The sequence below is a fragment of the Lissotriton vulgaris genome, unplaced genomic scaffold (genome assembly GCF_964263255.1).
Source record: "Lissotriton vulgaris unplaced genomic scaffold, aLisVul1.2 SCAFFOLD_1218, whole genome shotgun sequence".
NCBI classification, from domain to species: Eukaryota; Metazoa; Chordata; class Amphibia; order Caudata; family Salamandridae; genus Lissotriton; species Lissotriton vulgaris.
Window position 1 is genome coordinate 243,437 of NW_028251336.1, and position 14,163 is coordinate 257,599.

Sequence of the window (14,163 nt, forward strand, 5' to 3'; positions counted from 1 at the left end):
ACAACATCAAAGAAATCAATTATTGCACTTGATATGAATGGAAAGAGACTCAAATGAAATACGGGTTGTTTTTCAAATGTTTTGTCAACCAGGTGGGTTGAGTCCAGAGGGCCATTATTGTTATTTTTTTTTAAATGTTTTACTAGTTAAAAGAACAACAATTAAAAATACAATTTAGCGCGCATATATATGGCAAAAATAGCCTCAGGGTACCACTTTGATGTAAAAAAAAAGCTAAATAGCCACTAGTGAACATGTGGGAGTATTCTGAGCAGGTGCAAAAGATGATCAAACACATGAGGACATGTCCTAGAAAAGACTTTTTACAGATATCTGGATTTTTCTAGAATAAGAGACCCTGGAGAAGAAAATAAAATGAAGATTAATGCATCTTTTATTTAACCAATTTGCCATCTGTTTATCTTCTACAAGTACAAGTTACTCTTAAGAATTTACAATTAGAATGTGCGAAAGGCTCCTCACTGTTGACCTTTTAACTTCATATCACAAATATCAAAGGTGTGCTGCGGCCTAACATTTTAGCTTCCGTCATGAAGTAATAAAAAAAAAAAGACAACAGGGATTCATTGCACACTACCCACCTGGTGAAGCTGTTGGTGGCTTGCTGAGATCGTGTCACGTTTATACTGTTGAGCTCCGGCACATTTAGAATGGTAGATTGATGTTTAATATGACAGTAAGACTGGTGTGCTTTGTTTGATAGCACACCATTACTGCAAGTGCTTTCAAAACCTGGGGAGAGAGAGAAGCAGTCTTAGATACTTAAGTGGATGTAATAAAGAGCAATTCAATATTTCTTTCCAGCGGTGCAAAAATACATTTTTTGTAAATGGGGGTAAATAATACAAAAAAAATAAATAAATAACAAATATGCTTTTAAGTTGCAGGATATTTATCAAAATGTTTCTATTCATGCCTGTGAACTGGTTTCATCATGCCAGAATTTTTTTTTCAAAGTTTCCTATATATCATTGCTGTTGTACCTTTTAAACTGACAGCAGCAAAGGCTGAAATGTGGCTAGCAGTCGTGGGGGACTAAAGGTCTTAAGCAGTTTCATAAATTTGCAAGATATTTTAGAACATTAAAAAAAATCCAAAATCATAAGTAGTTACTTTAACCAGGAAGTATTACAGACACGAAAAAACGACGTTTGCAGTCATAGTTCTTATTAGATGCAATCATAAAGATAGTGTGATTTATGCAATATGCCTTTCTTATTAGGGCATTATGGTTAGGGAATTTACACAGGATTACCACATTTGACCACATAGCAGATTTCCCAGCATGTTTATATTTCAGAAAGCTATTGTTGGTGTCCAACAGTTTAAGCTTCCCAACGATGATTTTGAAAAGTATACAGCAACGGATGCAGCACAAGCCATACGTATCCCAGCCATATGCCAATACACATCTGGGATACCGTATACCACACATTGATGGTGAGGATGTAGAAAGATTTGACCCTAGCTCTTTACAGTGCATGTTTTCAGATACATGCGAGGAAACCGCTTGTTTTATGCTAAGCATTCTACAGCCTGAGGCATAGTAGGTAGAAATAGAAAATATTTGAGGGGCCAATAAAAATGAAATAAGGATATCAGGGATAACTCTTGATAAGTTCAGGGTTCTAGCAAGGGACGAACAGAACCTCTGATACTAATTTAAAGTGTGTGCTTAAAAATACGCGTCACTTTGTGCACTAATATACATGTTACCATGTCAACTTATGTGAAACCATAGGTGTAGTTAGTTGTATCCAGGAGGATGTTGAAATTGTAACAAAGGCAGCACATCCCCTCTGATGTGCGTTATTTTTGTATGCTTCCAGAAATAGATGTTTTGAAATTGTGATCATTTGCAATTCCACAAACCTTCTTTACGGTTTCAAAGGATTGCTGGCATTTGTGTAATTAGGATGAGTGCAAGAGACCAACTCCTAAACAATTGCCCCGTCATCTATATTTCCAGAAATATGCTACAATCTTTAAGGTGTGCTACTGTCTTTAAGGCAAAATAGCTATTGCGTTCCTTATGCCAAGTGAATAATGGGACAGAAGCAATAAAAAGTTAGTCACTATGTACAGAACTCAGGTGTACCTTTCATTGGGGTAGCAGGAGAATATATACATTTTGTACCATTATTTTGAGCATCAATGATGTTGCCTGTTGTCCACTACAGTTGTAGCATGACAAACAGTTTTATTTTATCACCATTATTATTTTTTGAAAATGGGTATTTTGATTTTCATGTGAATGAACAGTAACATCACTTTCGGAACACATATACAAGTGTAACATATAGGGATTCAGAGTAGTGTTTAGGTTTTGGAAAGGCACAGCATAGGTTTATCTAAGTGCTCATGATTATTATTTATACCCGTTTAATATCAGGGATGAACAAGGACAAGTTACACAAGAAATTCTGTTGGTGAAAGAGGGCAAAATGTTTTTTTTTAGAAACCTCAATCATTTCAGAAATGTAAATATGTTGGTAGTGCCATTTACAGATATAAATTCCTCATTTACCACTTTCTTTGAAATGTCTTAAAAGAAAAAAATCACATCTTGCATCAGATTAAAAAAATCTTAAATTAACGAGAAACCCACACTCTATTTATTTTTTAAAATTACAATGGCATGAAGGAAAAGAACATGCATGTATCAGTAACTTGGCATAGATTATAGTCTATAGATTAACACATTTTAATGTTTCTTGTTCCATAGGGGTTGAACCCTCCTGAGGCTACTAGAGACTCTGAGATCTTTTCAGATTCAACTTCTTTGTAATATTTTGTCTGGTTTGAAGTCGGACACAATTGCCACCCGTACTTTAGCAGCACCTCCAATTGTAATTGCAGCCAATTCACATCCATCATTTTTGTTGTGGCACCTTTTCACTGCGTGAACTTAATTTCTAGCAATACTTCTGTTTCATCCACATAATAGTCATAACTGACCCATGACTTCTCACCAGGATACTCATCGGTCCAGAAGACCGAGATGGTGCAAAGGAGAGGGCTGCATTTACAAATGGTTGGACAAGAAAAGCATCACAATGATCTAATGTTCTCTGTTGGTCACGGAAAATATTGGGAACAGATCTTTTTTGAGAAGCAACATTGTGCTTTTCATCTCTACAGGAAGATGGGTGTGTGTACTTTTATAAAGAGACAGATTCAATAAGACCAATACTAGTAATTTGTTGTACCACCATGCACTACAAAACATGGTATTTTACGAGGCAGCTGTTAACTGGACTGTCTACAGCAAAAACACACAGTGCAGCATACCCACCGCTGTTCTCTCCATAAAGCTGGCTCTGGTCAGAGTGGGAGCCAAAAAGCTTATGTAATGTCTGTGCGTGACTGCACAGCAGTGGAATTGTGTCCAAGTCAGACGGGGTCAGCAAGGGCTGTGGTACATCAAGATCTGGGGATTTACTCCAGCACCAGTGGCGTCGGTTCAGCGTTGATGTTTCAGGAGCCGGCACAGCTTTCAGCACCAGTTCAACATGCAACCCGAAAAAGGACTGAAGCAATTCAGATGGCAGGACGGTGAACCAATCGGAGGTAACTAAAGTGGAGATACTTGGGGCAAGAAGTTGCATCTGATGGAGCCAGAAGTGTTCCAAAAGAGTGTAGCATGGCTTCACGGAAGGCCTACACCTGCTACAACATCGCCAAAGAACCTGAAAACTCTAGGTGCATGGGGACCAGAGTTAGAATCGACTTCCTGGTGGAATGGGAGTGAGAACTAAATGCACAGGGAAACCCTCACACCTTCTCTGAAGATCAAGTGTCCCGTTTGGTCTTCTTGTATTTTTTCTTTGACTAACCTGAAGACTTCAACCACGAGGAAGATTTGCCTCGGGAACGATTTTAGTTATGGATGTTCGCTTTTTGCCTGGAGCAACACTAACGCAGAGACTTCTGGTGTTTCACAATGTTGAACTTTGCGTCATGCTCCGAGATGGCCTTAGGGTTCACCTGAGCACAGTCGCAGGCCATGGGGTCGAGTGAAGAACCTAAACATCAGAGTAACCGCTCATCGTAATCTGTCACAGATATGTTTGAGACAGTCGCAACAAGTTTCAATTCTGCAGTTTTAGGGGGCCCTTGCACGCTGGAAGGTTTTTCTGAATAAAATTCTCTTTGACGAGTAAATAAAGGAGAAGCTGTGTTCAGCTAGCATAGCTAACACTTATATGCAGCTCTGTTTGTCACTTCCGGAGTGGAATAGTTTCAAGGCGGAGTCTCACAGCACCATAAACCAGCACGCAGGAGCCCTGATTTTGAGCTTTCCCGATCCAGTCTGGCGCCTGGGGGAAATTCACAAGGCAAGGAATCTACGGTTAGAAGTATCCATTAGAATACAACATTGTGGAATTTTTACAAGTGTTTCAGGCCTTGCAATGGGTGTGGGAAGTGCTAATTACTAATACAATACAGCATTAAGAGAAGTAAATGTATCTAGAGTTAAGGGCCTAAGATGCCTGGGCCCAAAGCCCCAAGATGTGTATGGAGCGAATTACATGGGAGATGACAGCTGTATATCATTAAAAAAACACTAAAAAACGTAGACTTAAAGTGAAGTTATGGATAAGACAAACACATTTAAAACACTCTAAAATCAACCAGCCACAGCAGCCTGGAGGTTTGCCCACTGCGCCCTAATTAGCACCTGCTCTAGATACCGATATGACCTGTCCATGAACTGCCGAACAAAAATATCATCATGCAAGTAAGCCACACAGAACGTGTCCAGACTTTGATACATGTAGTTGACAAGGCTTTGAGAGGTGTCAGGAGTATTCTTCAAATAGAAGGTCACTGGTAGAAGCCTTCTGGGGTCTAGAATCCCACCATTCTTAGAGCATGTTGTCAAGGCAATCTGGCTGTAGCCACTGGTGAGACTGAAATTACTGGCGTACTTCGCTGTGCAAGTCTTGAACACTAGCTGACTCACTTTGGGCGGTAAGAGGAGGTGGATGGCAGTGAGATGGGGCCTGCGTGTGGTCTGAGAATGTGCCTTGATGCTACTCTGCAAAGCGCCAACAGGGCGAAGTTTCATCTGATCCAATATAAAATTCTGCACAGAGTGTACTTGGACACTGCCAAGTTATTCGAAATGGGTAAAGTACAAACCCCTATGTGTCTGTAATCTATTGATACAGAAGGCTCCTTCTATCACAAAATGTGGGAATCCCCAAAAATCTAAACATTTTGGCGCAGGATTGTACAAGTGCGGAGTGAAGTCTTAGAAAAGGTAATCCTACATAATTCCCAGTTTGTGCTGCTGGGTGTTCTTGGGAGATAGCTCTCCCCAGGAAGAAGATGCTATTTGGTTTGCTAGGCCTAGTGGCTGCTAAAGGGATACTGCATATCTATGGGGGCCACACGTGTTACCTACGAAGAAAAACTGGAGATGGATGCATAAATGGGAGCTGAGAAAGTTATATATAAGAACAGAGGCTTTCCTCAAATTTCAACAACTATGAGGATAAAGAATTTTATGACCTGGGCACGAGGATGCCCCTGGGCATCATGAGTAGGACAATGAACAGAAATGGACAAAAGGCTCAGACCAAACTGAGAGCTGAAGGGATCGATGGAGTATCCAGATCATCTTAGGCATTTGTTATGGTTGAAGGGGGTGTGTGCACGTGTGTTCGCTCAACAGGGGTACCCAAAGAATAGCCGGACAAGCACATCACTATTTAGTATATTCGCTATGTTGCATGCAGATTATATTCCATATGAATATGTATACATCTCGTCAACCATTTATTGTTTAAATGTAAAATTACATAAAAACAGATGTAAAAATAAAAGAAAGGACAGTGAAAGGACCAGAAGCGTAACCGGTTGTGATGAAGGTGGCCCTGTGTGAATGTAACTAAGTACGCTAGTGATGGCTCTAAAGTCTACTCCGGTGGTTTATGCATGCAGGCCATTACAAGTCAGAAGATGTGGATGAAATCTTTGCACCTTTCATGTGTCAAGTGAAGGAAGAAACTGGGTTGGAAAAAGAGCATGCATTAATGCAGAGCTGACCCTTGCTCCAATAGCGCCTGGGCGGAAAGAAATGTGCTACTCTTGCTAGTAAATAAAATGAGACAGCAGTCCTTTTCACAGGTTAGCCCCTAGTTGGCTACATCAAGGCTTTGACTTGCCTCTGAACTAGCGGTCAAAGTGCATTTAAAAAAATATGACAAATGGGATCCTAAGTCCAATGGGGTGTGGTCATTGAACGTGGGGTGGGATAAAAGGCATGGCTAAAAAGAACAAAATGTTCTTTAACTATTTTGTTGGGCTTTCACCTTCAAGTGACTGCATGAGAAATAACATACAACTTAAATGAAAGACAAATGCAAGTTAAACTATTCAGTTAGATAGATCTTTTATGTTGTAAAACCGCTATTGGTTAATGCGATCACTGCAGATATCTGTGCGTGTAAACAGAGAGCCGCATAATTGAATTGTGTTTGGTGCAGTGGGGAATAGTGATGTGTGTTTTTACCAGCACTGTGAATATGCACATCATTTTATTAAACCTGCATAGAGTACAAGATAGGCTGCCACATAGTGCACAAAAAGATTTAGGTTTAAGGCAAAAAAAAAAACAAAAAAAAAGTGCTTCCTAAATATGGATCGGAGTAACATGCAGACCTAGTGCAAACGTTTCTTATGACTGTCCATAAAAAGCATACACTCCACAGCTCATCAGGTCACCTTTGAATACCTCTCAAAGAATACTCTTCAAGTGACTGAATCAATTAACGCCAATGCTTTAAGAGGAGGTGGATAGCAGTGAGATGGGGCAAATGGGCATCAGTCATGGTATTACAGCCTGGTAGTCCACAAGGAAGTGGAGACCTCCAACTCTTTGACGGAGGTGGGAAAAAGATGCGGGTGTCCCTGCATGTGGTCTGAGAATGTGCCTTGATGCTACTCTGCAAAGCGCCAACAGGGCGAGATTTCATCTGATCCAATATAAAATTCTGCACAGAGTGTACTTGGACACTGCCAAGTTATTCGAAATGGGTAAAGTACAAACCCCTATGTGTCTGTGATCTATTGATACAGAAGGCTCCTATCACAAAATGTGGGAATCCCCCAAAATCCAAACATTTTGGCGCAGGATTGTACAAGTGCGGAGTGAAGTCTTAGAAAAGGTAATCCTACATAATTCCCAGTTTGTGCTGCTGGGTATTCTGTGGACATAGCCCTTTCCAGGAAGAAGTTGCTATTTGGTTTGCTAGGCCTAGTGGCTGCCAAAGGGATACTGCATATCTCTGGGGGCCACACGTGTTACTTACGAAGAAAAACTGGAGATGGATGCATAAATGGGACCTGAGAAAGTTATATATAAGAACAGAGGCTGTCCTCAAATTTCATCAACTATGAGGATAAAGAATTTTATGACCTGGGCACGAGGATGCCCCTGGGCATCATGAGTCGGACAATGAACAGAAATGGACAAAAGGCTCAGACCAAACTGAGAGCTGAAGGGATCGATGGAGTATCCAGATCATCTTAGGCATGTGTTATGGTTGAAGGGGGTGTGTGCACGTGTGTTCGCTCAACAGGGGTACCCAAAGAATAGCGGGACAAGCACCCCACTATTTAGTATATTCGCTATGTTGCATGCGGATTATATTCCATATGAATATGTATGCATCTCGTCAACCATTTATAGTTTAAATGTAAAATGACATAAAAACAGATGTAAAAATGAAGGTGGCCATGTGTGAATGTAACTAACTATGCTAGTGATGGCTCTAAAGTCTACTCAGGTGGTTTATGCATGCAGGCCATGACAAGTCAGAAGATGTGGATGAAATGTTCGCGCCTTTCATGTGTCAAGTGAATGAAGAAACTGGGTTGGAAAAAGAGCATGCATTAATGCAGAGCTGACCCTTGCTCCAATAGCGCCTGGGCGGAAAGAAATGTGCTACTCTTTCTAGTGCTGGTAAATAAAATGAGACAGCAGCCCTTTTCACAGGTTAGCCCCTAGTTGGCTACATCAAGGCTTTGACTTGCCTCTGAACTAGCGGTCGAAGTGCATTTAAAAAAAGTATGAGAAATGTGATCCTAAGTCCAATGGGGTGTGGTCATTGAACGTGGGGGTGGGATCAAAGGCATGGCAAAAAGAAAATGTTCTTTAACTATTTTGTTGGGCTTTCACCTTCAAGTGACTGCGAGAGAAATAACATACACCTTAAATGAAAGACAAATGCAAGTTAAACTACTCGGTTAGATATCAGATCTTTTATGTTGTGAAACCTCTATTGGTTAATGCGATCACTGCAGATATCTGTGCGTGTAAACAGAGAGCCGCATAATTGAATTGTGTTTGGTGCAGTGGGGAATAGTGATGTGTGTTTTTACCAGCACTGTGAATATGCACATCATTTTATTAAACTTGCATAGAGTATAAGATAGGCTGCCACATAGTGCACAAAAAGATTTAGGTTTAAGGCAAAAAAACAAACAAAACAAGCATTTACAATGCAATGGTTTCGCCTTTTGAAAAGTTTGAGCTATTGGCATTGTAAATGACAATTTTTACTTATGTGTTGGTTTTGAAAATAAATAAATAAATGGCATTGTCATTTACAATGCCAATAGCTTAATCTCTCGCAAATGCGAGACCTATAGCATTTGCAATGCAATAGGTCGCGTATTTACGCGAGTTTGAGCTAATGATATTGCAGATAACAATGCGTTGTATTTATGTTTCAAAAACCAAAACATAAATAAAAGGTCTCTCACACTGCTGTCTCTCACACACTGCTGTTTCTCACACACTGCTGCCTCCCACACACCATGCTCTCCCACACACCATGCTCTCCCACACACCATGCTCTCCCACACACCATGCTCTCCCTAGAAGACTCACACTGCTGCCTCTCACACACCATGCTCTCCCACACACCATGCTCTCCCTAGAAGACTCACACTGCTTTGTGCTGGATAGTGAGAGTTGATAGCCTTTACCTATAGGAACTGGTTACTTCTAGATAGGGAGCAGATGTAGCGATCTGATAGGTCTGCTTGCGCAGTTAATTGTTGGCTACAGAAAACTGTAAGGAGGGGGGGGGTGGAGATGGTATGGCCAGAGTGTATAATCATGGCACTTAAAGTACTGGACAAACTGTGATTGAGTTAGTGTCGACGGGAAGCATGAATCGGGCAGAGCAATTATTTTTGTGCAGAGCGGGACATCACGCAACCCACCCCTGCAAACGACACCATGCACAATTAAGCTATTTTACGTTTTTGCTACAAAAAAGAGGGGCCTGCCATCTACATGTTAATAGCTGGTTTGTATGTAATAGGAGCATGTAGAAAACACTTAGTTTATTTTGTTAGTCTCCTGAAAAAATGCCTTGTATCCCAAAGACATGATCACCAGTGTCACAATTTTGAGAAAGGCATAACCTTATACAGCCATAACCAACAAACTTATAAAACATCATTATCAGCAAACAAAACACCAACTATCCTTACACTTCTTTTACTTACCATAATACAAAAAGAACGATAGGATCTTGTAAACCAGGGAGACGAGGTGTAAAACCCGATTTGTACTGGGAGGCCAAACCAGCTGCAGAAAACCCAACATACGGCTATACATCACGTAATACAGATATTCATAATCTAACAGGCATATTTCGAAACAAATACCATTTTAATGCAGATGACTACTACTTGTATCTAGTGCATGTGGCGTTGTTAACTTTTCAACTAGGAAGGAAATACGCAGTAGCACAGGCCTGTACAGTTTAATCGGATGCCTTTCAGTTTGGAGCACGCTCATTGTACAAATCTGGACCGTTAACCTGTCCCTATTTGGCGAAGCAAAATGAATTCAGCAGGTGGTCTAGCCCTGGCCTGAAGGTAACAGGGTAGAAGCTCGGGATGAAGCACAGTACAGAGTTACACCACAAATCACTTCAGCACTTCCAACAATAAGCATTTGCTATGCAATAGCTCTCGCATTTGCGAGAACTGGAGCTATTGGCAGTGTAAATAACAATGCTTTTTATGTATATATTTTAAAAACCTGCAAACTACGCGTAAACACGCACTTTATACTTCTAGTTGTTGCTTAGAAAACGAAAGGCTGCCAACAGATGTGCCTCTTTTACTGCCAGCCTTGCTCCTTGTAAACCAGGACTAGAATTACAAAGTGTGTGTTTTGTGTGTTTTGAAAATCTTCAAATGGTGCATGAAGGTATTTTCATTTACAATGCCAATAGCTCAAAGTCTTGTTGCTGCACTACTATCGGTCTCACCTCATGCCCTCTCACACACTCACACTCTCAGAAACCACTTTCCCAAACAGACTTATATATGAACTGCTTCTAAAGTTATCAAACATTCCCATGCACACTTCTCTCAAACGCACACACCCAATTTATACTCACACATTTCTCTTGCACATGCTGTCACACACCTCTCCCTTCTAACGCACAGCTTCACCCTACAGCCACTCTTGCTAAAGCGCTCACGCACACTATCAGCTTGCCCTATTTGATACTTTCCATCACCGGTGACCCTCGACATTTTGAAAAGGTGAACGAAAATTAAACCATTTTCATTCTTCATTCCCCCCCCTTAAATATGTTGATTTGTGCAACCCTCAACTTTGGGAAGAATTTCATGTTAAAGAACAGTAGATGATGCCGTGCTCAGTCTAATGTGCAGCATGGCTAAATTCTAATAAGGTCCCAAAAGCGAGACCAATTGCATTACAAATGATTGTTCATAAAGGAGTAATTCCTTAAAATTATACCGGTGAAGAAAAAGATACCAAATTAAAAAAAAATTTAGACAAGTAAATACTACTGCATGCATTGCATTCCAAGCATATGCACATAGGGTGATAAAAACAAATTCAGGTTGAAGACGAATAGGTACTGGATTTGATCTCCAGCACCAGGTACTGAAAGGAAGCGCAGGTGTCACTTGATAATCAATTCTCAGAGTTAGTGCAAGCCTGCCCGAGACCATACCTTTGTAAATAAGGCTAAAAACAAATGTCAAAAGGTGGGAGGGCAACAGATGTACACGAGTTTATGGGGAGTAATATTTCCAAGGTTCCAACAAGAACAAGAGATTTCAACTTCGGACTGCTTATCACCGCTATCTTTAATGTAGCATTAGCTGCTTATCAGAGGGGCTGGAGTAGTGAAGTGAGAGGGGGGATCCCTCCACTTTTTGAACAGGCGTAGGGATATGATAAAGTTGAATCAATAAAGGGAATGCATGCCATCAGGCTCTATCACAAGCTGAGACACAAGCCAAGGAGAGGCTTGCAGGAGATGAGACAATGACACCCAAACCAAGGGGAGGCATGCACAATACTGTGATCCACAACGGGAGAGGCATGCATGGCACCACAACTCAAGGACAGGAGTGCCCACTTACATGACCCAACTCAAGTGAGACATGCACTTCATCAGGACGCCGAGGGGAGTCACACGCCACCACAACCAACTAAGTGGACGCACAGACACCACCAGGACCGATGCCAAAGGACCACTAAGCCGCAACAACTAAGTGAACGGGTTCAGTGGACAACTCCAGACACCACATCTGCCATCCCATTCACAAATCCGTACCCCTTCAGTGTTGTCCTTAGGTCTACCATCCACAATCCCGGTCCAGAAACCTCGCTCCGTTAACAGCCTTGCATGACTATCTCAATCAACCCTAAATACGTACAATTCATCCGGGGGCCCGACCCCATCGAGAAGCATTAGTCTAGATCCCAGGATTCCCTTCCTAGATATACTTAAATACACACGGTAGTCCCCCACCCACTTCAATCAAAATTACACACGCAATAGCCATGTCTGTTGGTCCCCCACGACCTCCGAGGCCCCGAATCCCTTTATCAGCTCCCCTTGGCCTCTGGTGGCCCCCTCACAACATTCTATGGGTCACTCACCGGCCAGAGGTCCCTCTTCCCCACTGGACTCACCGGGCCCTCCACCCGCCTCCATATCCGGGGCCGCGCTCCGCTCCACGGGGGGGGGGGGCGCTTCTCCAGAATATTGGCTCCGGGGTGGAGGCGCAGGAGTGAGAAGAGGGGGTCCGCCGAGTGGGACGGGCAGGGGTGCCGAGTCGATGTGGGTCCGGGAGGCCACCCTCCTCCGGAACCTGGGGGCAGACGTACTGACGGGCTGCTAGGGGAGGGGTGGAGACTTACAAGGGGGCTATGGGCCGGTGCATGAGGGGGCGCGTGCAACCAGTACACCCAAGCGCGCGACAGTGAGCGGGGCGATCGCCACGCTCCCGATCCGCGGCGAAGAAGCGGTACGGCAGGAAAGTGCAGTGCGACATAGCGGCGACCTTTAAGAGTTCCCAAATCATTTGATTTCTTATGACCAAAAAAAAGTGCTAGTCCATTATTAGAAACGTTTAGATCCCTAAATAGTAATATAACATAACTATATCGTAGTTCATAATGGCAAGCTAGCTAGTGAAGCAGACAGCGGGAGGGGGGGCGGGAACGGGCAAATGGACAGCGGGAGGGGGGGGCGGGAACGGGCAAACGGACAGCGGGAGGGGGGCGGTAAAGGCACGGACAGGACAGCGGGGGGGGGGGGGGGGGGGGGAACGATCAAAGCACTTACCTGGACTTCCTCCGGCGGCGGTCAGCCGCAGAATGACCAACCGTAACATGGACTACAAAAAAAAAAAAACCCCGCCCACCGCCGCACTGACGTGACAAAAGGGGCCGGATGAGAAAAATTCTTAGAAACGCCCACGAGTCGCCTCGCAGAATGACGGACGCCTCTGTTTTCCAATGGCTAGCCTCCATTTATGGAGCTAGCCAATGGGAAACAGAGGCGGGACTTTTGTCCATACTGCAAAACAAAAGTTTTCGCCTGTGCGAAACGCTGCTTGCGCAGCTTTCGGCAGGCGAAACCCAAAAGTGCTTCCAAAATATGGATCGGAGTAACATGCAGACCTAGTGCAAACGTTTCTTATGACTGTCCATAAAAAGCATGCACTCCACAGCTCATCCGGTCACCTTTGAATACCTCTCAAAGAATACTCTTCAAGTGACTCAATCAATTAAAGCCAATGCCCGCTTCCAAGCAGCCTTAACACTTACAGATTAACCAAATACGCACATTTACATTTTTTCAGGCTGCAGACACCCTGACTAAAAGGCTTGTTTCTTGTTCAGCCGTCTGTCCTTTCCTCAGTTTCGCAGCACTGGAAACTCTCAATCCTTGCATTTCAGCTGAGACATCTCAAATGTCTGAAATCGGTTGCCTTTTAACAAAGTAGTGGGAACTGTTTTTGCCAAATTAAAAAAGTATGGCCAAGTTGTGACCCTCAGATAGGGTGACCAGAATTTTAAAGCAAAAAAACGTGACATTTCCCAAAAATAGAATGACAACAATTTTACTTCAACACAGTGCACAGAATGACAGTGATCCTTAGCAGAAAGTTACAGAAAAGCCATAAAATGCCATTTTTAAAGCCAGTTGCATGCATTAACTTGCTTTCCTATACCAGCTGCTAACTATCCCTGCTTTGCGAAACATAAAAAAATACCTCTCACTCTTTTCAGCCGACCCTCTAAAACAGGGGTCTCCAAACCGGTCCTGGAGGGCCGGATCCATGCCGGATTTTTTAAATAACTACATGTATCTCAATGGGGATATCCAAAAAATCTGGCATGGATCCGGCCCTCCAGGGCCGGTTTGGGGACACCTGCTCTAAAACAAGCATTTACAATGCAACAGTTTCGCCTTTGGAAAAGTTAGAGCTATTGGCATTGTAAATGACAAAATTTGTATTTATGTGTTGGTTTGGAAAACATAAATAAATGGCATTGTCATTTACATTGCCAATAGCTTAATCTCTCGCAAATGTGAGACCTATTGTACACTACGGACGAGCTCAGCAGACAGCAATCACTACCACACACACACACACACACCCAGAGCTATACACACACACACACACCCAGAGCCAGCCACACACACCCAGAGCCAGCCAAACACACACACACAGAGCCACACACACACACAGAGCCACAACACACACACACCCAGAGCCACAACACACACACACACACCCCCAGAGCCACAACACACACACACACACCCAGAG

At 42.8% G+C, this 14,163-nt stretch overlaps 1 protein-coding gene across 4 annotated transcripts in view; it reads right to left on the bottom strand.

Moving 5' to 3' along the window:
* RANBP9 (RAN binding protein 9) overlaps positions 1-14,163 on the bottom strand; it is a 467,999-nt gene that overhangs the window by 68,959 nt on the left and 384,877 nt on the right. For all 4 annotated transcript variants that reach the window (XM_086950773.1, XM_086950776.1, XM_086950775.1 and 1 more), the window contains one exon: positions 603-753. In XM_086950773.1, the coding sequence (XP_086806899.1) occupies positions 603-753 (151 nt within the window). The remainder of the gene's footprint in view (positions 1-602; positions 754-14,163) is intronic.